Below are 27,834 nucleotides of genomic sequence, written 5' to 3'. Positions count from 1 at the left end.
CCAGTGTTTCCACCTATGCCTCCATCTGGGCAGAAGTGCATAGGTTCTTTTGGATTGGTGTTTTAGGGCTCTTAGGATATAATCCCAGCAGTGGAATTGCTGGGTCAAAAGGCAGGTCCATTTTTAGTTTTCTTAGAAAATTCCATACTGTTTTCCATAATGGTTGTACCAGTCTGCAATCCCACCAACAGTGAACTAGGGTCCCCTTTTCTCCACAACCTCTCCAACATTTGTTGTGTGTTGCTTTGTTTATGATGGCCATTCTGACTGGTGTAAGGTGATATCTCATTGTGGTTTTAATTTGCATCTCTCTGGTAGCAAGTGATATTGAGCATCTTTTCATGTGTCTCTGGATCCTCTGTATGTCCTCCTTGGAGAAGTGTCTGTTCAAGTCCTTTGCCCATTTTTTAATTGGGTTGCTTATCTTCTTAGAGTGGGGTCATGTAAGTTCTTTGTGGATTTTGGAGATTAAACCTTTGTCTGAGGTATCATTGGCAAATATGTTTTCCCAAACTGTTGCTTCTCTTTTTATCTTAATACTGTTTTCCTTAGCCATGCAGAAGCTTTTAATTTTGATGACATCCCATTTGTTTATTCTTTCCTTTATGTCTCTTGCTCTAGGGGACGTATCAGTAAAAATATTGCTGCGTGGAATATCTGAGATTTTCCTGCCAATGTTCTCTTCTAGGACTTTAATGGTGTCACGGCTTATATTTAAGTCTTTTATCCACCTTGAATTTATTTTGGTGTATGGTGTAAGTCAGTGCTCAAGTTTCATTTTTTTTGCATGTAGCTGTCCAGTTCTCCCAACACCATTTGTTAAAAAGGCTGTCTTTATTCCATTTTATGTTACTGCCCCCTTTGTCGAATATTAATTGACTGTAGAGAGTTGGGTTTATTTCTGGGCTCTCTGTTCTGTTCCATTGGTCTATGTGCCTGTTTTTATGCCAGTACCAGGCTGTTTTGATTACAGTGGCGTTGTAATACAGTTTGATATCAGGTATCGTGATCCCTCCTACTTTGTTCTTTCTCAAAATTGTGGCTGCTATTCAGGGTCGTTTATGAGCAACCTAAGTCTTTACTAATGGGTGAATATATAAGCAAAATGTATATATGAGAGGGGATGCAAAAACCCAGGAATTTATTTATTAAAAATTGTGGATTTATTGTTACATGTTTGAACTTCACCTTCAAAGGACTCTCCATTTGATGCAATATACTTATCAAGATGTTTTTTCCACTGCTCCAAAAAGTTTTTGAACTCATCGATTTTGATGCCTTTTAGTACTTCTGCCATATTTGCTTGTTTGTTTGTTTGTTTCACCTCTTCCACATTAGCAAAACGTTTCCCTCTAAGAGAAACAAAAAAAGTCTCTTGGAGTGAAATCAGGTGAATAGGGAGGGTGGGGCATGGGGGTCATGCTATTTTTTGTCAAAAACTGCTGACCACTCAGTGCAGTGTGGGCAGGTGTGCTCATAAATTACCCATCACAAAGTGGGCAAACACACTAAAAGAGTCTTCAAAAAAAATTCAGTGAAACAAGAATTAAATAAAAATAAATAAATAAAAAATTCAGTGAAGCCTAATGCAGCCTCTCACAACAATGCCAGCTGGTACACTGATACAGATGGGTTCCTAGAACACTCACCTGGCCGGTGAAGCCCATACTGCAAGGGACCCATCCTCCAGAAGATAATTTCATTTGTTTGGGTCCCCTCTCATACATAGTGTACAATGGAATGTTATTCAGCCTTTTAAAGAAAGGAAATTCTGACACATGCTACAACATGAATGAACATTGAACACATTATACTAAGTGAAATAAGTCAGTCACAAAAAAGACAAATACTGTAAAATTCTACATACTTGTGGTACCTAGAATTCTCCAATTTTATAGACAGAAAATAGAACAGTGTTTGCCAGGGGCTGGAGGGAGGACAGAATTGGGAGTTGTTGTGTCAATACAGAGTTTTGAGTTTGCAAGATGAAAAAAAGCTCTGGAGATGGGTGTTGTAGTGGTTGCATAATAATGTGAATGTACTTAATATCACTAATCCTTACACCTAAAAATGGTTAAGATGATAACATTTATGTTTTTTATATTTTATCACAATTTATTAAAGATCCAAGATTTTAACCAATTCCCTGCCCTGCCAAAGTCTCCAGATAATTTCCTGTGAGGAAAGTTTGCTGCTTTCACTCCAGATAACCTGCCTTTTATTTCTTTTTCCTCCTAGGACCAGACTGCTCTCTGCCAGAATCTTTAGAGCCTCCACATTCGTCAGTGCCCCTGACGAGGGCAGGACCAGCCTAAGGCTCTAGCTTACTCTCCTCCTGAGAAGAAAATGCCTCTATTCCAAAGGCAGCCAGCACACATTTTACTCACAACAGTCGGCAGATGGCTGTGGATGCTTTCTGTTCCCAGGAATCACATCGGACTAATTGCACTGTGCATTTTCCATCACTGGTAGCTAATCCCAACTGTGTTGTTGGGCATCAATATTAGTAGGCCAAGGACAGACAAAAAGGGGAAGTGGCTTGGACTGTGTCACACAGCAAAGTTAGAACTCCAAGCTCCCAGCGACTAACTTCGCCCTGGGCTCTGTCCCACACACCTGGCAGCTCCAGAGACTTGCTGATTTTTGTACTCTGGGCAATAAACTCTCTGGCTACCCGAGCGGGTCTAACTTGTTTTGCAGAGAAATAAAGCAAAATTCTTCCTTGGGATAGTATCTTCTGATCTTTCTGTTTCTACTGGTTGGCAGGAAACCAGTGCCCCCACTTCTTGCTGAATGACCTTGAATATATCATTGAAAGTCTCTGGTTCAGTTTTTCCTTCAGTAAAATGTAAACAAGGATTATTGATGCCCACCCCCAGAGAAACTGTGGATGAGTTAGGGAGAGAAGTATTGGGGGGCACTTACCCGATCTATTCTGCATTATCCTTTACACAGGTGAACTCCAAACCTGGCAGCACATCATTATCACATGGTTAGCCTTAAAAAATAGAAATTCCTGGGTCTTGACCGGCTCAGCTTACTTGGACTCCTCCTCTATTCTCCTGGCCACGTGGCTGCAAATGTGAAGGGAAGGCCCTTGAGTTGACAAGCAGGATAGTCTTTAACTTTTCTATTTAAATCCTCTCCAGCCTCATTTAAAGGCACCTTCTCTACAGGATGGGGAGCATGGCAGTCTGTCTCCTTTGAGCTCTCACTGTTCATCAATTTTGGCATTTCTCACATACTACCTGTTTTTTTTTTTTTTTACTTAACTCTTTCAAGTCTTTGCCTCTTGTATTCTCAGTTAGCTATTGGAGGATAAGAACTGTGTCATACCCTTCTCTTTTTGCCCCTACAAATGTCAGCCCTATTAGCCCATAATATATGTTTAATGAATGTTCATTGACTTGCAAATCTTGTAATTAGGAAATCTGAAATAATTTCTTAATTACTCAGGGAGTTGTTCTGTGTCCTTTGGAAGCTTAACAATCACATGGAGAAAACTTTAAACAAAAAGATAGGAGCCTTAGCTTCCAATCCTAGCTGTGTCACAAACTCCTGTTGACCTGCAACAAATAGCTTGCCTTTTCTTGCTATCAGTTCCCTCATTTGTGAAACCAGGGTTGATCTGTAAAAGTTTCGTTGGCTCTGGGTTTGGGTTACTTTAGATAACAAGGGGCAGCCTTTTTCATCTCAGTGCTGTTAATGCCCACGATGACTTTTTTTCATTTAAGGACTGCCTAATTGATGGATTCCCCCCTCCAGTATATAAAATGAGAAACCGAACAGAAAGTAAGTGCTTGGCCACGCTTCCATGCATAGCATGTGTGCATGTGTATGTGTGGGTAGCTCACTCTTCACCCCAGGCCCCTGGCTTCAACTGGATTCTTCCATTCTAGAACTGTTTAGCAGCCCTTCCCAAGCATAGGACTGTCAACACTTAATTATGTGCATACTCACTTTCTACTTTGTGATTGGCACAGGGGAAAGGTATGACATTCCTCTTGTCCCTCTACACATTCCCATCCAGGACGATAATGTCCATTGTCACATTCAGTACAATCTCTTCAAATACCGTTCGTTGAGAAAGACATGAGAGACACAAGACACTAATAATCCTTGCCCTTATGGAACTTCCAGTCACCCTGGGAAGTGGGGACAAATATATGTGTGGAGGAAATGTGCTACCATATGTGAGGAATGACCTGGGAGTCAAGTGCTACTTTGATGTATTTCTAATACCTAGAATAGTGCCTAATACATAGAAGATGCTCAACAAATACATAAAAGTAGGTGAAAATTGCCAAAGTTCTCAAATGTTTTAGTTTAGAACATAAAGGCTTTCTTTAATGAAAGAGATGGATGTAAGGCTGCCCTGGAAAGAGAAGCTAGGGTTGAGCCATCTGGGCTCCAGAGCCCCATTACTTACTCCAGTCAATTAACAAGGAGTTGAAGATCACTCTTTTTCCTGGTTAACCTTAGCAAAATAAGTGGAGGTTTGAAGACTCTGGTCCTCCAAATGGAATATTTGCATCTGAAAAAGTGTTGTCAATCTCTCTTCTCCCCTCCTCCTAGGGAACTCCAATTAATAAGGGCAAAGGGAAGCCCTGGCTGGTGTAGCTCAGTGGATTGAGCGTGGACCTGTGAACTACATGATCGCAGTTTGATTCCCAGTCAGGGCACATGCCTGGGTTGCAGGCCAGTTCCCAGCAGGGGACTCACGAGAGGCAACCATACATTGATATTTCTATCCCTCTCTCCTTCCCTTCCCCTCTAAAGATAAATAAATAAAATCTTTTAAAAAATAAGGGCAAAGGGGAAGAAATTTTGAGTGAGTCTACAAATGTATAACAATCTAATGCTTGTTAATTTTAAATAAAGTAGGAAAGAAACCCACTGTGGTAATGTTTTCCAGTATTCAATAGAAACCCATTTGGTGTTATCTTACAAGTAGTACTAATTTGAAGATACATTGTAAAACTCTTGTGAAATCTGTTTAGTGAGTAAAGGGTGCTGTCTTTTGCACAGTGCACCCTGCACCCCACTGGTAGCTACTAACATTCCTGATCAAGTTCATGGTCAATCTCGGGCACATGCACCTGCTAGAGGAGGTACCTGATGAGCGAATCTCTACTTCGTGTCTGAAGAACTGAGACTTGCTGCCTCAACTAGGCCTTCTCCTTGCATATCCACCCGTGACCAGCAAAGGAGGGAAAGCGACCCAGGGAGTGCATACTTGTCATAGTGACCCAGGGAGGCAGGCACATCCCAGATCTGCATTGTCTGGAAGACAATTTTGGGTGACCAATATCAATTTTTAAAAACTTGTTAAATGGATAAAGCTGTTGAGTTAAGAGGTTTTCATCATTATCCATTTCATGGCCCTTTCATATAAATCTCTTTACCTGTACCACAGGCTGCCCCTCCATACTGGTGCCAGAAGTTGCAGGCAGATAGTGCTGGGGGCCCTGATAGAGACTGAATGTTTCACTCCAAAATTCGGAAGTTGAAAGCTGATTTCCAATGTGATAATGTGGTGGTGGGACATCTGGGAAGTGATTAGGTTATGAGGTCTCCCTCATGAATGACATTTGTGTCCTTCTAAAAGAGACCTAAGAGAGATCCCTTGCCCCCTTCTGCCCTGTGAAGTTATCAGCTCCCAGAATTTAGGTCACTTGCCGAAGGTCAGTCGGCTATAAAGTGGACACAACTGTAGGTCCTCAGGCCCCAGGGGCGGCGCTCTACCCCAAGTACTGCTCTGGGTACTGCTCTGGGCACTGCTCCAGGCACTGCCCTGAGCCCTCAGATATGGAGGCTGACTGAGCCAGAGGCAAGCCCAGACCCCGCCTCCCTACTCCGTGCAGCGTGACCAGGTGAGGAGAGACACGGGTGGTGGAAGAGTGCGTTATTCCTTTAGATCTCTAGGCATTGCCTCCTTGTTTGTGATTGTGGTTCCTATCTAAAGTGTGGCGGCTGAAAAGAGACTGTGGGAAGTTCACACCGACCTTCTGGAAGTGATTGGAGCAGCGTCGAGGGTCCCTACCCATTGCAACCAAGCTCCTGCAGCTTTTGCGCAACCCTACCCCTGGTGCGCAACCCCAGACTGTGCTGTGAGAATGTGTGAACGCAGGGCTCTGGAGCAGCGAACCTGCAGACAGCTTGGTCCACTGCTGTAGTGCACCAGGATTCGCCGACTTTCTCTGGAGTAGCGCTCTCAGGTCCTTCTCGTCCTGCCCACATCCCCCAGAGTACCCTCTGACTCCCACAGGCCAAGTTGTCGCGGCCCCACCTATTTCCAGCGCCCGGTGCAAGTTTTGTTCAGCGCCCGTGCCAGCGCAGGTTCCAGGGATGGGGACCGAGGAGGTGAAGAACTAGACACGCGTGGCGCCACCCCCAGGCACCAGGTAGCGAGCGAATATTGTAGGCACTTACCTCATCTTTTAGCCCGCGCTGCCCAACTTCTATCCGCTGGGCTGCTGCTCCGTGCCGCTCCCAGAAGGGAAACCCAGCGCCCTCGGATAATTGCTTTGACTACTTTTGGAGGACTCCCGGGGATGGTGGTAAGGGGCTCTGGGTATGAGGAGCTGGCACGGAGCTTCCAGAGCTTGCGGGCAGGGGCCATAGTGGAATGGGAGCTTCCCGGGGACTCTCCCAACCCCTTTCCCTTCGCAGACACTAGTGGTCGTCCCTAGAAGGATGAGACTGGGGCGTCCCAAAAAACCTGCCATACTGTTATCCTCGAGGTACCGGCCTCCCCAAGTGCGGCACGATGGGGAAGAGCCGCTAGCGAATGGCTGGAAGAGGGGACTTGTTTGCTGGCCAGTCTGGAGACGGGATGGGGTAGTTTGGAGACGGAAGAGCCCGAGACAACACACTGAGTTTTTTTTCTCTCTCCCTCGTCCGAGAAGGAACCACATTGGCAGGGGAAATAGGCGGGGTGTAAACACAAACAACCTCAAAAAGAAGCCAAGAAAAGTGAAGCCAAAAGAAGCAAGCGCAACACTGTTACAAAACTGTCTGGTTTTGTAACAATTTTCCTGTGGCTGGCCAATGAGCAGCTTGGTGGCGAGTCACGTGGTACTGTTTTATATAACACTTTGCTGAGACAAGACAGTTATTAGCCTGCGCGCGGCGGCCGGCATGGAGCTCGCGGAGGCGCGGCAGGGACCGGTGTGCGGTGGCACAGCCGCGGTGGCAGCCCTAATTCCTTCCAGCTGCCGCTCTGGGTTCCGGGTCCCCGGCTCCTAGACGCCTCGCTCTGCGCGTGTCACTCCCTCCATGGATTCACTGCCGACTGGACAGATGCTGAGCTTGCCCTCCGAGCTCGGCAGCAACAACTTAGAGCTGGCGCAGCCGTCGGCATCAGTGACCCGTGTAGATATGGGCCCCCATCCGGAGGTGAAAGGCCCCGAACCTCCTCTACCGACTCGGGAGCGGGAGCGGGAGCGAGAGCAGCCTCCTACGGCCTCGACGCCGGAGTGCAAAGTCCTGCTCACGCAGGCCGACGCCCTGGCGTCTGGGGGGCGCCTCCGGGAAGCTCTCGAGGTGTACAGACAGCTGTCGGAACGTCAGCAGCTGGTGGCCCAACAACTGGAGCAGCTGGTGCGCTGCTTGGCAGAGAACGTCCCGCAAGGAGAGGCGCTGGCTCCGGTGCCCGAGGACCAGAGCAGCGCAGCGAGCTGCGCGGTGGTGTCGGACGAGGCAGGGGCGGCAACAGCTGCTGAAGCCACCGAGGTGTGGGACGGCTTCAAGTGCCGGAAGTGCCATGGATTTCTCTCAGACCCCGTGTCCTTGTCGTGCGGCCACACCTTTTGTAAACTGTGCCTGGAACGCGGGCGGGCAGCCGACCGGCGCTGTGCGTTGTGCGGTGTCAAGCTCTCCGCGTTGATGGTGGCCACAGGGCGGGCGCGTGGAGCCCGGCGGGCTGCTCAGCAGGCGCCGCCGCCGCTGCGGGTCAACGTGGTGCTCAGCGGTCTCCTCGGCAAGTTGTTCCCTGGTCCAGCACGGGCGTCGCAACTCCGGCACGAGGGCAACCGACTGTACCGGGAGCGTCAGGTGGAAGCGGCGCTGCTCAAGTACAACGAGGCAGTCAGACTAGGTGAGCCTACCGCGCCTCCCGGCAATGAACCCACCGGGAAGTGAGGGATGGACCGGGCAGAGGAGGGCTCGGGGGATGGTGGGACGGACCGGGACCGGAGTGGGGGAGGGGTTTATGGAGTTCAGTCTTTGACTTTTTCTTCTATCCCTACCAATTTTTCTTTCTTTTTATGAATCGCTGCCTCTCTGTTCCTGTTGCTCTTTGCTTTTTTCTTTATCTCCTGTTAGCCTCTGTGTTTCTGCATCTCTGTTTGTGTTTATGGCACTGTTTCGTTCCTTCTTTTCTCTGTCTTTCCCACCCTTGTCACTCTGTTTGTTGATGGGTGTCACCGACTCTGTTTCCCTCTCCTTCTGCCTTTGCACGCCTGGGTCCCCTCTTACACCTGCCTGCACCTTTCCTGAGAGGGGAACTTCGCACCCTTTCCACCCTCGCGCTGGCTCAGCTGGGTTCCTGCCAGTCCGAGGTGTTCACTAAGCGCCTTCCTCTGCTGTCACGCCCTGCCCGAGCCGCCGTTTTGGCCGGGAGGTGTCCCTTCCGAGGCCGCGGCTCAGGGTGGGGTGGGTCCGGCGTGGAATTAGGTCAGGAGAGCACTGGTTGCATAAGGGCCGCGAGCGGCCCGGGCCGGGCAGCCCCTCCTTCGCGCGGGCGGGCAGGCAGGCGGGCGGGATTGTGTAACGGCTGAGGTAACCGAAGTGGGCCACGCTCGCCTCGGAAACCATCCCGCGAGCATGGAGGGAGGAGCGCTCGCGCTTCGCTGCCCTGTGACTCATTGTCACCGCTTCCTATCACACGATCCTCAGCTGAAATAGATGCTCCCCCACCCCCTTCCCGCTCCAGCCCGCTGCCTGCGCCCTCGCTTAGAACCCTTACCTTGCCAGCCCAGTAAAAGACCGGCCTGGCGACTGCTCAGGAATCCCAGGAGGCTGTGGGCAAGCTGCAACTTGGACAGGCCTCTGTCCCGCTTTCCTGTGCTGCCTGGAGACAAATGGGTGGGCTTTGTGGATTCAAGGACAACGTGGGTAACTTCATGCCTGCGGCCGGACTAGGGTGCCGGCATTTCTGCACCGAGAAGCTCCCTCGACGTCTCCTTCCCACATCTGGACCCAAGGAGTAGCCACTGAGTCTCTTGCCTGTGTTGCCCAGTTCAGGCAGGCTGCCAGAAGCTCAGCCAGTGAGGCACGGTGTCTGATGAAACGTGCTGGGGAGGAAGGAGGCAGCAGGGCTGGTCAGACAGGGCTCTGGGATTGAGGGTGCCCTGAGCCTGACTCTGATGGGTGAGGAAGGGGTGGGCTGGAGTCTCCACCTGTTAATCTTCCCCCAGAACTGGCAACAGGTATTGGGGGGAAGGGGAGGAATTAAGGCTGACTGGTCAAGACTAGAACCTGAGGGAGATGGGGATTTCCTACACAGACACACACCCTATGCACACACGCACACTGTGAGCTGCCACTGGGCTGGAACGTGCTGCAGAAATGAAGGGACATAGAGGACTGCAAACGTTTTGCTGATAACTTTACAGTAAGGAATAGGCACCCAAGCAAACTCTCAGCACACACCTGGGAGGGGAAAAGCCTATTCCCTCAACATAAGCTGGAGGCAGGTCCCTCTGGAAGAGTGTGGCAATGTGAAGAAGACAGGTGGAGGCCACTTAAGTCCAGATCTCCAACAGAGGGTCCATTCTTTTCAGCCACCTCTGCAGGGTTCATTTTCCCTGGGGTTTTTCCTTGCATGGTCAGAGCAGTCAGGGTGAAAATGTCAAGACTACTTCACCCTTCTAGGAGGAAAGGGGCCTTCCCAGCAAGGAGTATGTTTCTGCTGGAGGACAACCAGGCTCTCCTCATTATTCTAAACACTGTATACCTCCATCAGAAAAAACAAAGCTGTTCCCCACCCCCTATTCTAAGTCCGGCCAATTAACAATGAGTCTGACCAACTACCTGTGTGACTTTCAGCAGATGACTTCCCTTCTCTGGGCTTGATTTTTCTCATCTGAACAATGGGTTGGTTGAGCCAGATGATTTGTAAAGACCTGTCCAGCCCTGGCATCTAGTGATTCAGAGTGTTGAATCAGAGCCAACCTCACTTTATGTTCAGAAACCTTGCTCAGGTTCATTCACATTTGACCATTGTAATGAAAGGATAGAGCCTTGCAAATACATTTCCATTTTCTTAGAGAAACTTCCTAAGTTCACGGTTTCTACGCAGAGAGGTTGCTGTTGCCACTCGAGGACTAACTTGAACTGCTCTTCCTGGTGGCCAGAATGCAGGTCACATCTGGCCACCTCCCTCCCCCTCCTTCCTGGCCTGTTTCCTTATGGGTAATACTTCACTCAGAAGCCAGGCTGCTATTTGCTAGTCCCATATGACTACAAAGCGGAGTGCCAGGATTTGTTCTATGTCAAAGTTGATGCATCACTGACACCACAGGCCCTCTAAGGAACTGCTTGAGAGAAGGGCAAGAATTATTTCTTTACAACTGGGACATCTCAAAGCCAGAGTGGCTGGGGATGTGTGGTCAGCAGGGCAATATTAGGGGTAGAAATTGAGTCTAACCTTTTGCATCTCTAAGAGAAAAGTCCTAGAAAACTTGCCATTTGCTTAAGATGTATCCTCATACAGGACTTATAATATGTTTTTGCTGGGGGCCATTAATGAGGGCTTTTTCTCCCTCATTTGGCAGCTCCGAATGACCACTTGCTTTATAGCAACCGGTCTCAAATTTATTTCACCTTGGAGTCTCATGAGGACGCACTGCATGATGCAGAAATAGCATGTAAGCTCCGCCCAATGGGTTTTAAGGTGAGTGTGGGATGGGAGGGATGGGAAGGGATCATATTATAGACAGGAACTGGCAAGAAGGGCTGCTGCCCAGGGTGGGGTGGAGGCACTAGAGATCAAACAGAGCTGGGAGGCAGCTTTGGAAAGGAGCTGAGGGTCCCTTGACAAAGGGTGACTTAGGGATCTTCAAGGGAACTGGATTCTTCTCCAATCTGATCTTCGTTCGATTGATGACCTGCACAGCAGCATGGACTTGGGAGCCCGACTATCTGAGTTTATGTCACAACTCTGCTACTTTTATAAGCTGTGTCACCTTGGGCAAATGACTTAACCTTTCTGTGCCTCATCTTACCATCTATAAAATGAGGATATTCAAAGTGCTTACTTAACAGCATTTGTTCTGGGGATTACATGAGCTAAAACATGTAAGATGCTTAGAACAATGTCTGGCACATAGTATTCTATAAATGTTTGCTGTCATCATCACCACCATGATTTTCCAGGGATAGTAGAAAGAAGAGGGTAAGAGAAGTATTGCTGGCCGGTTGTGCCATTTAGAGTCCTTAATATAATCAGTCAACCTGCCAGTATCCACAAACATCTAGGTCACATAGAAGGGTGGGGAAAAAAAAAACAGGCTAAGCATCTCTCAGGATACCAGGATGCAAAGTGTCACTTTTTGCGTCTGTGTGTGACCTCAGCAACTGGCCCTCAGCCACATGTCAATATTTGGTTTAGAAGATAAGATTTGAACGTGAACTCTACTTTTTCCCCGATAAGTGACCATGGGGAAGTCGCTTTACTCTCTAGGCTCCAAATGTCCTTGTTTGAAAAATGAAGCTATTGCTGTCTATCCTGATCACCTCAGAAGGATGCATTGAGGGTCACAGATGAGCATGGCCAAAGGTCCATTCTGTGAGCTATAACACTTGCTGAATCTTGGTGTAGTGCTCGCTCTGTGCAATCTCAGGATGCCTTCCTTGGACACTCAACTTATGCAAGTCCAGGTCCATGATTCCTTTATGAATTTCATGGAGCCAGATGTGTTCAGACTCAGGAATGCTTCCAATTCCAGAAAGACTTTAAGTGAATTAACACCCTCGGAGAGTTTTAGACAATGCCTCAAAATCAAACACACTAATGTTTCTGCAGTGTATTACATGACAATTCACACTAAGTGGGATAAAGAATATAATGCACTTTATATCATTTTAGGTCAGGCTTTGCTACCTCATGACTTTTGATGTCAAACTTATGAAAATAACACATTATAAAACATTTGGGGGGGTCTGGGAACTTCAGAAAAAACATACAATGCCATTAATGTCGAAGTGAATCTTATATGTCTTTCATGAGAAGATTTTCATGGGTGATGGATTAGTAGTATATTCTCTTTGCCAAGGAATGCATTTACAGGTTGCTAAAAGTCACCAATGTGTTAACCCAAAGGAGCTCCAGTGGGAGCATTTCAGATCTTGCAGCAGCACAGGTCATGGAGCTGCCCAGGGGTAAGAGGACTTCTCTTGCAACCTTTTCTACTCTTACCCTTGACCTAGGGCCTAAGAGTAGAGGTCTTGATAGAGCAATGGGAAACAAGGCTGAGTAAGTAATGGACCCCTTTGGACGAAGTGGGAAAAGTAGCTTCCCCAGTGGAGGAAGAGTTGATGGAAATATTAAGCAGGAGTTTCAGTTCCCCATAGGTAAGTGGAGAGGCTTACCTCTTTGCCCCTGGTTAGCCCTTTGAAGGGCAGTCTGCTCTGTTAGGTAGAACTGTCTGAGGGTCCTAGACCACAGTTTTAGTTCCAGCTTTGTTGTTGAGGTCTCAGAGAGGTGATATCCCTTCCAGTGGGCATCTTCTAAAACATGATCAGTAAGTGTAGGTGGTCATTCAAGTCGGTAATTTGGACTAGGCCTCTGCTGGATAGACTAGTTGGTAGGAAGACATATTTGGGCGGGCCCTGAAAGATGGTTAGCATGTGTTGAAATGACTGTTCTTGCTAGTTGTTGATCCCCCCAGTACAATGGTGGAACCATGTGGTTGGGGGGTGGGAGGTAGTACTGCCCAGTGGTTAATAATTTGGACCTCAGCATCAGTCAGTCCCAGGCTCAAACCCTGATTCCAGAATTTATCAGCTCTGTTACTTTGGGCAAGTCACTTATCTGGGTTTTAGTTTTGTTTTCTTTAAAATGAGCTTCAGAACAGTTGCCTACATTGTAGGGCTGTATATAAGATAATCCTTTGAAATGCTTCAGGCAATAGTGGAATCTTTAGCTAGTGTTAAGAAGAGCAGTGTCAAGAAGGTGAGTAAGAGTAGGATTGAATGCTAACATTTTCTTCCAGGCACACTTCAGAAAAGCACAAGCCTTAGCCACCCTAGGCAAGGTGGAAGAAGCACTAAGAGAATTTCTATACTGTGTATCCCTGGATGGAAAGAACAAAAGAGCAAGATCTGAAGCCCAAAGGGTGAGTTGAGATGATATCAGGTCCAGCTGCCCAGAGGGCTCCCACTTCACTGTCTTCTCCAGGAAGGGGAGTGAAGGAACTGCCTTCCAGGGCATTTGGGGTCTTGAGTGGGGGGGGGGATCCCTGGGTTATGGAGGTAGAAGGGAGACACAAGTGCCAATTGATTGCTCCCAAATAACCCTCCTCTTGATGTGTACAATTAGATTGACCTGTTGTTGCATTTCTGTAGAAACCTGTGAAGAATGTTCTTGCTTCTTTGACTCAGGGTTTGGGTTTTCAGTGGGACAAAAACAAGACAAAATAAATCCAAACCAGTTAACATGGGGATGGAGGCTCACTGAGGAGCTTCTGGCTGTTGACAGGAGGACACAGGTGTGGGGCTATCTGCAGCTGTAGAACATTACTTTGGCCAAGTCACAGCTTTACCAGCCACACTGGAAAGCCAGCTCCTTAGAAAAGATGCTGGTCCTCATCTCCCTTGCCATATGCACAACCTCAACCTTCAGCTCCATTGCTAGAAATAAAACACATACCCTACCTGACAAATATAATTCAGGGACCATTACAATATACAGTAGCACCTCAGTACTTGTTAATTCATTCCAGAACTTGTGACAAGTGCCAAAACCAATGAGTACCATATGATAAAGCATTTTCTCTTGCGGGGTGGCATCACGACTCATACAAGTGTTATGAGTCTGGAGCAAGCACTGAGAGCTGAAACATTTTTTTCTTGTCTAAATGCAACGAGTACAGGGTTTGATGAGTTCTGAAACCAATGAGTACCAAAGTATGACTGTAATCCAAACAGTTGTTCTAACTCTTGAGTCCCAGGAGAATGTGGTTATTTGAAAAAGCTGCATGAAGTGCTGAGAGTATTAGTGAAGGCTCAAGCATCCTCACTTCACAGACTTTGTTGCATATCCTTGTGCAGTGTGCTCTCAGTGTGCCTGGCTAATTGGCCTGAAGTTGGATGCTGACAGTGGGTGGTGGCCTCTGCTCTCCCTATGCCCCACCTCCAATTTACCACTACACCCCAAGTGCTTCTGTTCTAGTGTGATTTAGCAGAGCATCAGATGAAGAAAGGCAGGAAGAGACAGGACTAGTCTCCTGAAGGCTCCAGAAATGAATCTTCAGTGAAATCAATGTATGAAGAAAAGCAGAGCCCTGGAGGTTCTGCCTCTGACAGATTTTTTTTTTCTGGGGAGTTGTTTTGACCTGATTTGGGAATATGGACAAGGTGTTCTTGAGAGAAGCACAGATGGATCCTCCAAGCTGTGGACCCTTCACCAAATCTTAAGTGTAGTCCATGGTGTGGATAATGATGATGATGATGATGATGATGATGATGATGATGATGATAATATTAATAATAATAATAGCTAACATTACTGAGTATTTCCTGTGCACCAGGCAGTGTACTAGGGCCCTCTGTGGAAGATATAATTTAATCCCCACAACATCTCTATGGGAGTAGGTACTATTATTTATCCCCATGTTACAAATAAGATGGATGAGGATTCTGAGGCTTGGTGACTTCCCAAGGTCATGCAGCTAGTGATTGGTGGAAGAGCATTCAAAACCAATTCTGCCTGCTTCCAGAGTCTGCCTTCTAGCCGCTTCACCATCCTGCTGTTCTGGGAGGACTCTCCTGGGATCTCAGCATTCATCGCTGGGGTTGGGCAAAGAGTAGCAATGGAACCATCAAGATCTGGAGTGGCTAAACAGAGGCAGATGTCAGGTTCAAGGATGAGAGGCATAAGCCTGTGTTAGTCCTCAAAAACCTTATAGTTATGAATGTGTTACCCACTGTAATATCAATGCCAGATAATATGAAAATATGTCCATAATGAGTGTGCTGGAGTTCTCAAGCTGGGGCAAGAATTTAGAGGCAAATATCCCCTGAGTGTGACAAGGGCATGGCAGCCATTTAAGAGCACTGAGGGCCCTCAGCAGTGCTTATTTACTGGATGGTCCCATTTTCAGATTTGACAGAGATGGTCCAGGTTCACTTGGCATTAATTAGTTACCTTAGACACAGACCTCAGATTCTTTTTTTCCCCTTCTTGACCCATTTGGGCCCTTTTTGGGCTGACACTGAAGTGGGTTTGACTTTCACCTATGTGGAATGATTATTCTCACTGATAGTTGACCCCAACTTTTGTTTTCCAAAGCCATTGGGAAGGCTTAGGATAAGATCTTAGGTAGTAAAGGGAAGAAGCAAAATGCTGCTGTTGTTTCTGCCTTGTTTCCTTTGATCTCTCCCTTCTACCTCAGCTCCCTCTCTCCACGATCTGCCCTTTTTAATCTTCATACCTTAAGATGGTGTGTGGCTGCTACTGAAGAGCATCATGCTGTTTTGGGGAGAATGTGAGCGAGATTGCTTTAGAAATGAATTGATCCTCTTGGGCCACTCAGATGGCTTCTGAGAGCCAATTTTAGCTTCTGTGGAGGAGAAGCTCTGAAAGCTCGTATTTATGCCTCTGGGTACTATAAGTGCCTCCCCACCTCACCCTTTCACCAACTTAGACCTAGGAAGTGGGTTTCCCAGAAATGGAAGGCTACAGATCTGTCTGAGGACTTTGAGCCTGAATCCAAGGGCTCTCCCTGGGTCCTGGGATGGATACGTGTCTTAATTCAATTCCATCCAGTGCGATGAGTATCTGTCAGACATCTATCATGTGACCTCTAGAAGCTGCCCATCTGGTTAGAGAGAAAGACATATCTGTGATAAGATTTGAGGCTGACACATGACTATGTAGTGTAAGGTGCTATATTATAGTTCAGTGGACAACATGAAAGGACAGGTGACATCAGGCAGGCTAGGGTAGTAGGGGTAGGCAGCACTGGAACTGAGCCTCTAAGGCTGAGCAGGGTTTGGTTACGTGGTAAGTGCTGGCATCTGAAGGAACATCATGAAGGAACTGTGGGGGCCAGCAAGGGGACAAATCAAACTGGAGTTTGGTCAGAGTTTCTGTCAGGTTCCCTTGATCAGTTAATACCTTGACTATGTACCCTGAATAAGGGAGTAAAACATCCTTTAGTGGGTCTCCAAACACTGCAGGGGCCTTTCAGTGGTGAACACTTGAATGTTTTAGAAGCCAAGTGACCTGTCCTGTGTTACATGTTGCACACAATATATACACATGTATTCACAGTCCCTCTTGGCACAGGGGCAAATTGAGGCAAGAATGTGGGCAGCCAATGATGCAGCCTGCATTAGAATACCCGTCATTGACTCCCAGTTACTTCTGAATCTTCTCACCCAACAGGCCTATCCAATCACAAGGGAACCAGCTATACACTGGAACTTGTCTGCCCCAGTACTAGTGTTTGAAGTTACTTGACTTACCTTTGAAAAGTGAAGGTCAGAATAGAGGACGAGAGGCTGGAAACAGAAGAAGGAAGGTCAGCTTCTGCTTTTTCTAACACTTTAGTGCAAAAGGGATTAAAGATCCAAGGATGATGGTTGGGGAAAGAGGGAGTAAAATGGGCAGGCAAAGAGAAGAAATATCGGAACCTAGAAGACAATGGTAGACTTTTACCCACTGGGGTATTACAAACATGCCTCCAGGTCCCCCAGGTGATGTTTGTCTCCTGCCTTCACCTCTTTGTCTCTTTTCTCCTAAATAGGTTTTTAAACCCTATGCAGATATTTCCATGTAGTGTTAGCACTATGGTGATAGTTCTTAAGTTTGACTAGGATGAGAGAGACATCTGTGATGCCTTTTAAAAATGCAGATTCTCGGGACACACTTCATACCTGGGGGGCCAGGCATGGGAACTCAGAACCTGGACTTTTAGTAAGCTCCCAAGCGATTCTAGTGCACATTGAAGTGAGGACTCCTGCACTGGTCTGCCCTGGTCCGCCCTGGTCTGTCTGATCCAAGGTTCCCCCCCTGGAGTTTTTCCCTGCAGGCTTTGCCCCCCCCCCCGCCCCTTCCTACCCTTCCCTCTTCACCTGAGTCCCTGTAGAAATTTAAGTAGTGAAGTCTTCTGTTTTATGTCACAGCTTCTCCTTAGTTTCTTTTCACCATCAGTCCCGGGGGATTCTCAGGAACATTCTCCCGATATCCTGAAGCTGTTGGCACCTCACCCTAGATTAAAGGAACACGTAGAGTCAATGGCTACTGAAGGCGCCAGCCATAATCTACCAAAGTTGTCACAGGTAAAACTCAACTCACCCAGCTCGTTTGTGACGCTTCATTTGGCTGTTTTGTGCGCAAGCCTGGGGAGTGAGCCCTACCTCTCCTACTTCAGTTCCAGAGAAAGAAGGAATGGAGTGGCTAGTGGTTATGTTCTTTGTTAGAAGGTTACTTCTTAAAGATAAAACTGGATTTCAGGCATGGTCCCAGAGTTTATGATTTGTTACATTTATTTTTCATTTCTTGGTTTAGACCCAGCTGAGAGAGATTTGACAGAACTAGAAAGGAATTAGTCCATTTCCGTTGGAGCCATTCAATGAGGTGGCTTTATCAGCCTAGGGGTGGAGCCTGGGAAAAGAGCCTGACAGCTCCTCCTTTCCTGCTTTTTGTTTGTTCAACTTGCTGGTCTTTGAGCACCAACTGATTCCCTTGTGTGAAGACAACTCCATTTAATTCCCAAGTGAAGGCAATTTCCTATTCCTGGAACATGCCTTATACACATAAGTAGATTTTCAGTACCTATTTGAGGATGAGAAAATGAAAACAATTTGGGAGGGGTTAAGTTCCTGGGAGGAAGACAGGTATTTGTGCTTTTCTTTGAAAACAAAGGAACAGAACCACGGAGAGATGGGCTCCAGGCCCTGGCTTTCTCAGCAGAGGGAAAATGGACAGCCACTGGGGTACAGACTTGAAGGCAGGGTTTAGTGCCGACTACCTCAACTCAGGGCCACAGTCCCCGCTCCACTTGGGCCCTGTGTTCTTCCCCTGTGTGGAAGACCTGGGATCTCTGTGGCTTCTTGCATTCTCTGGCAAGTGGAAACCTTACATTGTCCCAGTTTCTCTCCCTGCTCAGGAGAAGGAATGAAATGCATGTGTGTCCATCTCAAAAAGGGGAAGGCAGAACTCAGAGTATCTCCTGAAGTCAGAGAAGCCCTAGTGCATTTCAATAATTGTATGAGATCATGATTGCATGTGTAAGAACACCAACGCTGAAGCAAAGTGCCTGGAGTGACTTCTAATTGTAATTTAATCCAAAATGAAGAAAAAGACCACCGCTGGCTTTCCAGTGAGAGCCAGCTGGGGATCAGGGACAGGGTTTCCACCTCAACTGTGCTTTGCAAAGCAGTGTCCTCCTGTGTAGACAATGCCTAGGGCTCATGAGAGTTGAGGATACAGCATTGTTATGGTGCTGGGGAAAAATCCCTGAACTCCCCAGGTTAGAGACTGAGAAAACCCACATCCTTTTTCTCCTCACCTCATTGTTTTCTCCCAACCTCATGGCTCTCATTTTTCATCTATCTACCAATTTTTTTGGCATGGGTTGGAAGGGAAACAGGAACATGGGCATTTGAGCCTATAGACTATAGGTTTAGAATAGAGAGGGATTCTCCTGGTAAATCTGCATAAACACTTTGTCATTGGATTTATTTGTAGATCCATTTTCAAATATTCCTCTCCTGGACAAACATTCTTTAAAAGGCTAGAGGTATTATTCATTGTTTTACCCAATGATTTTGTCTGTTTCAGATTTCTTCCTCAAAATCTAGTACAGGAAATAGTTTGGCCCTAGTTCATTTGACCAGTATAAGATACAGCTCTGGAGCATGAGGTAACTCTGCAGGCCTATGTGCCAAAGCCTTACTTAAAGTTCTTTTGGAGCTGGGCTGTGGGGCTTGCAACTAGCCTAGAATGTCGGTAAGGTGAGAGGAAGCACCGACTGACAGGGTACACTCACTGCATGCCTTGCTTTCCCTAATGTTGATAACTGGGGAATGATCTGGATAGGAGAGGGGACTGGTGCTACATCTTACATTTCTCCCCTTCACCACTGCCCAAGGAATCTCTCCCCTACATGCCTTTCTGTCCTTGCCTAGGGAAGTCCCTCCACTCTGCCCACTCTGGGCATGCCTTTGTCATTGATGATATGTGGGCAGACGTAGGAAGTATGCTTTATAACTACCCTCCCCGGTTAAGCTACATGTCCACTAAATGATCAGAGCTGTGTAATTCTCTCTCTGTTCCTTGTGGAATGAATATCAGAGCACAGTGTTGCTCCTTAGTAGATTCTGATGTTTGGCTCTTTATTCCTCCAGGAAAATATGGAGCTCCCACATTGTTCCAGTCAGGAGGATGCAGCAGCCAGTGAAAACTGTAAGAGCCTGACGAACCCAGTGAAAGTAAAGGAGGATGGCCAAAAAGGTGACAAGAAAGACCAGGAAGGAGAAGAGGAAGAGAATGGGGACTCTGCCTCTCTAGAAGCTGCCTTCATCAAGACTGGCAAATGCCAAGAAAAGAAAAGGAAACATTGTCAGGTTGAACCCCAAGACCCAGGGGTGCCTAATAAAGCCTCTAAGCCAGGTACAGGCTCTACCCAGGGTGAAAGGGGCTTGGAGGAGATGCCTGGGTTCCCCAGTATATACAAGTTTTTGCTCTCCATATAAGGGCTCCTGAGGCTCTAGGTGTGTGGCCCTGCTCTGACACTTAGCTGTGACACCTCAGGAGTTGCTGGGAAGTTTCCATGAGAGTATGCACAGTTCCTAGTGTACTGCCAGTGCTCAAGAATAATTATAATAGGAAGCCAAGGTATAAGGTCAAACACAGTCCCAAGTAATGATATCCAATGCCCTTGATGGTGTCACTTATGGCCAGGCCAAACTCTCCCTACCCCAATCCCTGTTTCAGGAATGAAGGACCAGCTGTGTGATCAGGCCACACTCTGCCCATTCCCAGTTGTGTTTCTGTAGGTAGGCATCTGAGAAGCAGCAGCTGCAGCTCAATAGCTTTCCAAGAGAGGTGGGCAGTGCCAAGATTCAGTATCAGCTTTGAAGGCGTGGCTCATTCAAAGGAGTTGCTGCTGCTGCTCCTGCTGTATGAGATACCTGTTGTGCTGGAATGGAGTCCCCAGGGTTCCTGGACATCCCCTAACTTGCACTTCTCTTTTAATGGGGCTGCTGGACACCTTGAGAGTCTATTTCAAGGTATCCCATTTTCAGTGGTTCAGGTGGCCATTAAATCAACTTTCTAGAAGAGGGTGAGAGTGGAAACCAAAAAAGTAATTGGGACCTTTAGCCTCAGAAATACAGTCTGTGAAACCAAGGTAAGTCCAGCTCTGATTTATTTCTTTCTAAATTGCAGATCCTCCCACCGATATAGGGGCCAAACCTGCTCTCAGTGTTCCCCTAGCATCTTTTGATGCATCTGACCTTGAATGCTCCTTATGTATGAGGTATGTGATATGTGGTATCGCTTACTGCCTGAGCAGTCTTTCTCTCTGGTGTGTAGATCTTTCTGCTAGTGACCTACTGCTCCATCAGTTAGAACATAAAAACATGGTTCTAGCGAAAAGGAGATTACATCAATTGTGACATAAACTAGCTTGTGTCCTCTGTTTACTGATTGCATCCCCTGTGTTTGGAAATACCGAGAGAGTGAGAAGAAATGGTCTACTCAGAGGTCACAACCTGGTAGTCCACAGGCTGAATGTCTCATGTTTTGTCTTCATGAGACTTTTTGTTGTGAAATGTAAACATCTTGAGACAGGACACACGCTCTCCAGTTGGTAATGGTCCCTCCCCCACTCACTGCCTTACCTTAGCCTGCATCTCACATTTGCATCACTTTCCTGGCCTTTGTAAGTATCTAGATTATGACTCTGAAACTAATGTTAACTACTGGATCAAGACCTCAAAGCTCAAGGACTAATGTCAGTGCCATAGGTCTGTGTTTTGGAAACAAAGTAGAAGACTTGCCTAGTGTTTGTTTTGTTCCATGAAGAGGATTAGTAGTAAGCCTGTACCGCTTGGCCGAGCATCTTCCCTTTGCCCAGTGCCTTATCATCTGAACTTTTTCAGATCTCTTGAGGCAAATTATCCAAATGCCTCCCGGCCCCACCAAAGGAAGCTGCTATAATCATGGTCTATGTGAAAAAAAAAAACTTTCATTCATTTTATATCAAAGCTGTGACTTTGTGGCTAAGAAGAGGAGCTCCAAAGCTAGATGGCCTGGGTTTGAACCATGGCTCTGCCACTTATTACTGGTTGTTGGACCTGCAACACATGACTCTCTGTGCCAGTTTTCTCATCAGTAAAATAGATAACAGTGGTCCCTATCCCATGCGGTGGTTATGATTAATTGAGAAAATCTACTTAAAACAATTAGCATAGTGCCTGACACAGAGTAAGTACTCAATAAATGTTAATTACTTTTTTGTCTTAGACCATAGGTTCCTTACTTTAGGTCCATGAAGAGGTTCCATGTATATGTTCTAATAGATCTACAGATTCCCTGATGTTGTATGTAAAAGTGTACAAGGACCACAGTTTTCAGTAAAGTCTCAAATCTGTTCTTTTTCTAAAAGAACACAAAAGGAGATTGAGATACTTGCACAAAAGTTGTTCAGATGGTTGAGACAAGAGAAGATACGTCAAGAAAAAAATCTTTTGTTCCATCACACAGGAGGATCCAGCCAGCAGAGGATCCTCAGATGTTTTCTTGCCCTTTACAAGCCTTCCGTATCAAACACATCCATTTGTACTCAGAATGACTTTTCTTGCCATCCTGAATAAAAATGAGTAAGGCAGCCATTACCTGAACATGTGCCTTTTGTTTCTCTTAAAAGAATTAGAGTTGGCAGATTTGCTCATGAGCTCAGACAGATGTGATAATGAACAGTTCAACAGATGGAATGTAGAAGCACTAAAGGAAAGCCTTACATATATGTTGGCAGTTTATTTCCTTTTACCACCTCCCTTTCCTCCACAACAAAGTGGCGGGTGGGTCATGCCAGAACCAAAGTATAAGATAGAGAAGCTGCTTCCCAGCAGAGAAGTGGGCTTCCACAGGAAATGCTATGGTGACTCTAAGCCTATGATATGAGCTGTGGGCTTTCATATGTCAAACTTTTTTTTAAAGATTTTTTATTTATTTATCTTTAGAGGGGAAGGGAAGGAGAGAGGGAGAGAAATATCAATGTATGGTTGCCTCTCGTGGGTCCCCTGCCGGGAACTGGGAACTGGCCTGCAACCCAGGCATGTGCCCTGACTGGGAATCGAACCTCGATCATGTGGCTCGCAGGCCCGTGCTCAATCCACTGAGCTACACCAGCCAGGGCATCATATGTCAAACTTTGAGAGACTTGATTCATCTTGCTCCGAAAGCCCAACTCCTTTGTGTACTTATCCCTTCTCCTGACATCCAGGGGACACAGAATCAAAAACACAGACTCATCCTGTTTGTGTTTTTCCTGAGGCCTAAAATCCTGAGGTTGAAGTTCTTTTGTTCCCTTTCCTCTGTTTTCTCCCTTTCATCTTGTTTGTCCCTGGTCTCAACAGGGGGCTTCAGAGAAGGGTTAGAAATCTGGTCCAAGAAGTAAACACCAAGATAAGACCCCTTTTAGTTGTCTTGCTCTGAGTTTAAAAGCTATTATGTCCTTTATCCTGCCCCCTCTGTTCCAAGCAAGACTTCAAAACAAAAAGCCATGTTTGTCTGGAGTAATTCTTTTATAGATCAGGAAGTTATAGGGGGACCCTAGATGCTTTATGGCAAAAAGAAACCTGCCAAATTCAGAGAGCATTTCTGATCTCAAGGCTCTTAAAACTGTAGCCCTTGGTTAGAAGCATGTAGTTCCCCTTCCAACAAGGTTTGTCTCTAAGTCACAAATCAGATGTTGATAGGGGCTATTTCATATACGTGTTTTAACTTGAATTATTGTAGTCTTGAAAAAGCTTCTGTTTCCACTTCTCTTTCGTGTTTTTCTTCCTTTATTGTGGCTAGGATTATTATCAGGTTATATTACAACCCTTATAATAGAGTCTTTGCGGGAGAAGGTCTAAGGGGACAGATATTTTAAAGCAATCTGCTGGGTCATAAACTAGACATTGTATCTTCTATGCAAGTTTCTAGAATTAACTGCAGTCCTGTGGTGCTGCATTGGTAGAAGACAAGTTATAGTGTGAATTTATCTATTGTGTGTCAAGTGAGAAAATAAGGAGCAGCTTCTAAATTCTGCAGGAAAGGGTGAAAAGGGTGAATGAAACAATAATTGGCGGGTGCATTCATGAGGAAGCTTTCAGTCTCCAACTCTCCCTCTGCTGGGGAGGTTTCTTCCTAATTTCAACACCTCAGAATTCTGCCCCTCAATCTTTGGTGACAGAAAATCCTCCCTTAAGATGTACCTGATATGGATATCCTAGCCATGGGGTGTTACCTCTGGGGCTCCTGTGGAGAAGCACTTTTGGGGTGACAAGAATATTTTGAGATATGGAGCAAGAACGTTTGAGAGCTGAACCAGTTACCTAATGACCCAGTGACCTCTTTGTCAATTAAAACAAAAAACTTTATATTTCGCCCTGGCTGGTGTAGCTCAGTGGACTGAGCATGGGCCTGTGAAGCAAAGCGTCGCTGGTTCGATTCCCAGTCAGGGCACATGCCTGGGTTGCAGGCCAGTTCCCAGCAGGGGACCCATGAGAGGCAAGCATACATTGATATTTTCTCCTTCTCTCCTTCCCTTCCCCTCTCTCTAAAAAACAACAACACACTTTATACTTAAACTAGGTTTAGCTACTCAACTACCTGGGTGTTAAGGAGTCAGTTCTTTCTGTTCTATTCTATTTTCTCTCCCTCTCTCTATCTCCCCCTCCTTCTCTGTTCCTCTTTACTGTCATTCCATAGCAGCAGAGGAACACAATACAAGGATGTAACTGGTGGGAAAAGATAGCTACTTTCAGATAACCTAAACATTTTATCCAGACTGAGATCTAATTGAAAACATTTATTATTACTATTGTTCAATCCCTCATGTGACAAGGTAAAATGTTTTCTTGTGGAAAAATCTGGCTCTATTCTGATTTGTAAATGTATCTATGAAGTGTTTTCTGAAATCATTGTCAAAAGTGGTAAAGAAAAGGTAGAAGAATTTAAGAGTATATCTGTTATCTATCTATCTATCTATCTATCTATCTATCTATCTATCTACTCATCCATCCATCTATCTGTCCAGAGTTGTCTCTCAGGGTAGAGGAGAAGGGAGGGAAGAAAACAGAAATGTAGGGAGAAAAGTGTGTATGAATATGTGCTTCTACACATACATGGGTGATGTCTGTTCTAGAGATAGAGGTACACACAGTCATGGCCATGTCTTATGGTGGAGAATTCCCTTGGCTGGGAATCAGATGTAACATCACAGCCAAGCCCTCATTAGCCATGGGACCTTGGGCAAATTATTTAACCTGTCTGGATCTTAGTTTCCTCAGTAGTAAAATGAAGCTAATAATAATTACTGCCTATTAATATATAAACTTAATTTATGTGAAAAATAGTATTGTACACACCTAGAATAGCAAGAGGACAATAGGAACAACATTCTCTCTGTTTCTAATCACTTTATTCAGTCAGTCTTTGTAGTATAGTCACCCTGAATATAGAAGTGAATTCAGTGTTGAAAGGTGATATATCTAAGCATTTGAACCTTGAGTTATTTCAAAGCAATAATTATGCACCATCTGTGACAGCACTTTTGTTTGTGATCATGCAGATCAGGGCCATTTTAATCCTAGCTCTTACAAAGCGTTGCTGTATCCTTTTGTATCTATTTCACTCATCTGCTCATTAAATATCAGTAGTTATTGCAATTAATTAACCAGCTATATTATTGTCATTTTATGTGAATGACATTGTTAAATGAACTAAAGATCCAATACTGAAATTCTCAGGCAAAATAGTTTTGCAGATACAGATTCATAAATCATCTTCATCATTAGTTTCATCAAATAATGTAAAGCATTCAGATTCGTGAGACTGACATTACTGAGGAAGTGAGATACTCTGGTTTGGCTGCATTAGTACTTAGATCACAGCATGGGTCCCCAATCAGCCTATAAATCATACTTTTGAACAACATTTTAATTGTGAAATCTACATGGTGGAAAAGTACATAAATTAAGTGTATGCTCTTATCAAAATATTGTAAAGAGGACACTCATGCAACCCATCTTGGTTCAAGAAATGAAAGTGTCAACACCCCAGATGCTGACCAGACACCGCTTTCAAATCACAACTCTCTCACCCTCCACCTGAAACCACTATCTTCACTTTTATCTCTCTTTAAAAAGAGTTTTACTACCCATGTATGCATCTCTAAACAGTGTAATTTAGTTTTGCCTATTTTTTAAAAAATCCATTATGTAAATGAAATTATCCCAAATGTATTCTTTTGTTCTGCCTTCTTTCCCTCAGTATTAAGATTTACCAATGTTATTACAGGTAGCTGAAGTTTGTTCATTTTTATAAGTGTATGTATGTATATTGTCTCACTGTATGAATCTACCACAATTATCAGTTCTATTATAAATGGATATTTGGGCATTTTCTAGTTTGGGGCTATTATGAAGAACATTGCTACGAACAATTTTTATGTATACTGGTGCATATAAGTCTTTGCCCATTTTTGATTAGGTTCTATCTTTTCTTCTTAATGACTTGCAGGAACTCTATGTGTGTTCTAAATACAAGTCTTTTGTTAGTCAGTGGTGCTGCAAGCATCCTCTCTCATTCTGTGGCTTGCCTATTTGCTCTCTTAATGACATCTTTTCATGAACTTACAAGTTCTTAATTTTAATGAAGAAAAAATTACCAATCTTTTCAGCTATAGTTAATGTATTTTGTATGTGTCTTATTTAAGAAATCTTTTTTAAAACCTTGAGGTCATAAAGATATTCTGTTCACCTTCTAAAAACTTTACTGTTTGTCTTTCACACTTATTTTTACAGCCCACATGGAATTGATTTTTGTGTATAGTGTGAGAAATGGTTTAACTCTATTTCCCTCTGTGGATAACCAACTATTCCCAAATAGCACTTATTGTGCTTGCTTCAGCAGCATATATACCAACTAGCATTTATTGAGAATGCTATTTATGTACTGAAAATCTCCCTTCTGTTTTGAAATGCCGCATTTGTCATAAATCAAGAATCTGTGTCTGGATCTATTTCTGGGCTTTCTATTCTACTGTACAGATTTATGTGTCCTTGTGCGAGTCCTATACTGTTTTAATCACTAGAGCGTTATAAGTTCTGACATCTGGTAGACCAAGTCCTCCCACATTATTGCCCTTCAGAAGTGTCTTGGCTCTTCTTGGTCCTGTGACTTGCCTTATAAAGTGTAGAAATCAACTTGTTCCACAAAAACAAACACACAAGTGAAATAACCTGTGGGATTTATATTGGTGCTTATTTAGATCTTCTTTATTTTCTTTCAATGAAGTGTTTATAGTTGTTTCCAATAGAAGCCTTATACAACTTTTGTTAGATTTATTCTTGGGTACTTGATTTTGAAAAGCAATTGTAAATGTCATTTTTAAAAATCAATTTCTCATGTTTGTTGCTGATATATAGAATACTGTTGTATGTGTAGTTTTGTAGCTACCTTGTGACTTCTAGTAACTCTTATTAATTCTAATAATCATTAGGTAGACTCATTTAGATTTTCTAAGTTCATCATCATACTATTTGTGAATATGACAGATTTGGTTTTTTTCTTCCCAGTTCTGAAACTTTGATTTATTTTTCTTTTTGCCTTAGTGAGCCAGTTAGGACCTCCATCATAAAGAGGGTTTTTTGAAAATTAGTTTTACTCTTTGGACAATTTAATAACTAAAATCTATTACTTGAAAGTAAGTTAGTTACTTTCAAAAAAGGATTATAACATTCAAAAAGTAGAACAAAGTAAATATATGAAAGGTCTCCCTCTACTCCAGACCTACAATGTCTTGTTAAAAATATCAGATCATTCTTTTTCCCCTTGCCCTGCTGATTGACAAAGTTTATCGAGTGGGGCTTTGCCATGTCTACATGTTTAAAGCTCCATAGGTGACAGAAGGTTTGCTTCTGCAGAGATTAGTAAGAGTGTGTAATACAGTGATTCTCAACTCCGGTTGCACATTAAGACCACCCAAGGAGTTTTAAAAAGTCCTGATGCCTGGCCCTTACTCTGAACCAACTGATCTGAATCTCTGCGGATGTGGTCCCAAGCGTGTGTAGTTTTTAAAAGTCCCCCAATTGATGGGGAGGGGAGGATGAGGAGAAGTCAGAGGAAGGGTTTAGAAAGGGGCATGAGATGTTTGAGGGTGAAGAATATGTTCACAATCTTGATTGTGGAGATGATTTCATAGGTGTGTGCATATGTTACAACTTATCAAACTGTATACTTTAAGTATGTGCAGTTTATTACACATCAACTATACATCAATAGAGCTGTTTAAAGAAAAGGCTCCCCAGTAGACTCTCACGCACAGCAACAGCTGAGAATCATTGTTCTAGTAGAAAGAACACATGACTGGAGAGAAGTTGGAGATC

The 27,834-nt window shown here is 44.9% G+C and overlaps 1 protein-coding gene and 1 long non-coding RNA gene across 3 annotated transcripts in view; both read left to right on the top strand.

The window, feature by feature from the left end:
- The window catches only part of LOC118983759 (uncharacterized), a 40,190-nt gene extending 37,471 nt beyond the window's left edge, over positions 1-2,719 (top strand). The window contains exon 3 of the long non-coding RNA XR_005065797.1: positions 2,239-2,719. This is a non-coding gene — a long non-coding RNA (uncharacterized LOC118983759). The remainder of the gene's footprint in view (positions 1-2,238) is intronic.
- A 4,180-nt stretch (positions 2,720-6,899) lies between these two features.
- Positions 6,900-27,834, top strand: part of LONRF3 (LON peptidase N-terminal domain and ring finger 3) — a 35,954-nt gene continuing 15,019 nt past the window's right edge. The window contains exons 1-6 of one of the 2 annotated variants that reach the window (XM_037041349.1): positions 6,900-8,098; positions 10,779-10,897; positions 13,218-13,340; positions 17,353-17,508; positions 19,579-19,843; positions 20,621-20,711. In XM_037041349.1, the coding sequence (XP_036897244.1) occupies positions 7,279-8,098; positions 10,779-10,897; positions 13,218-13,340; positions 17,353-17,508; positions 19,579-19,843; positions 20,621-20,711 (1,574 nt within the window). In that variant the 5' untranslated portion in view covers positions 6,900-7,278. The remainder of the gene's footprint in view (positions 8,099-10,778; positions 10,898-13,217; positions 13,341-17,352; positions 17,509-19,578; positions 19,844-20,620; positions 20,712-27,834) is intronic. The other variant, XM_037041350.1, reaches the window with a different exon arrangement.

Source organism: Sturnira hondurensis, unplaced genomic scaffold, assembly GCF_014824575.4.
Source record: "Sturnira hondurensis isolate 20B ecotype Veracruz unplaced genomic scaffold, ASM1482457v3 Scaffold0003038, whole genome shotgun sequence".
Lineage (NCBI taxonomy): Eukaryota > Metazoa > Chordata > Mammalia > Chiroptera > Phyllostomidae > Sturnira > Sturnira hondurensis.
This window is presented reverse-complemented; position numbering and strand designations above follow the sequence as displayed.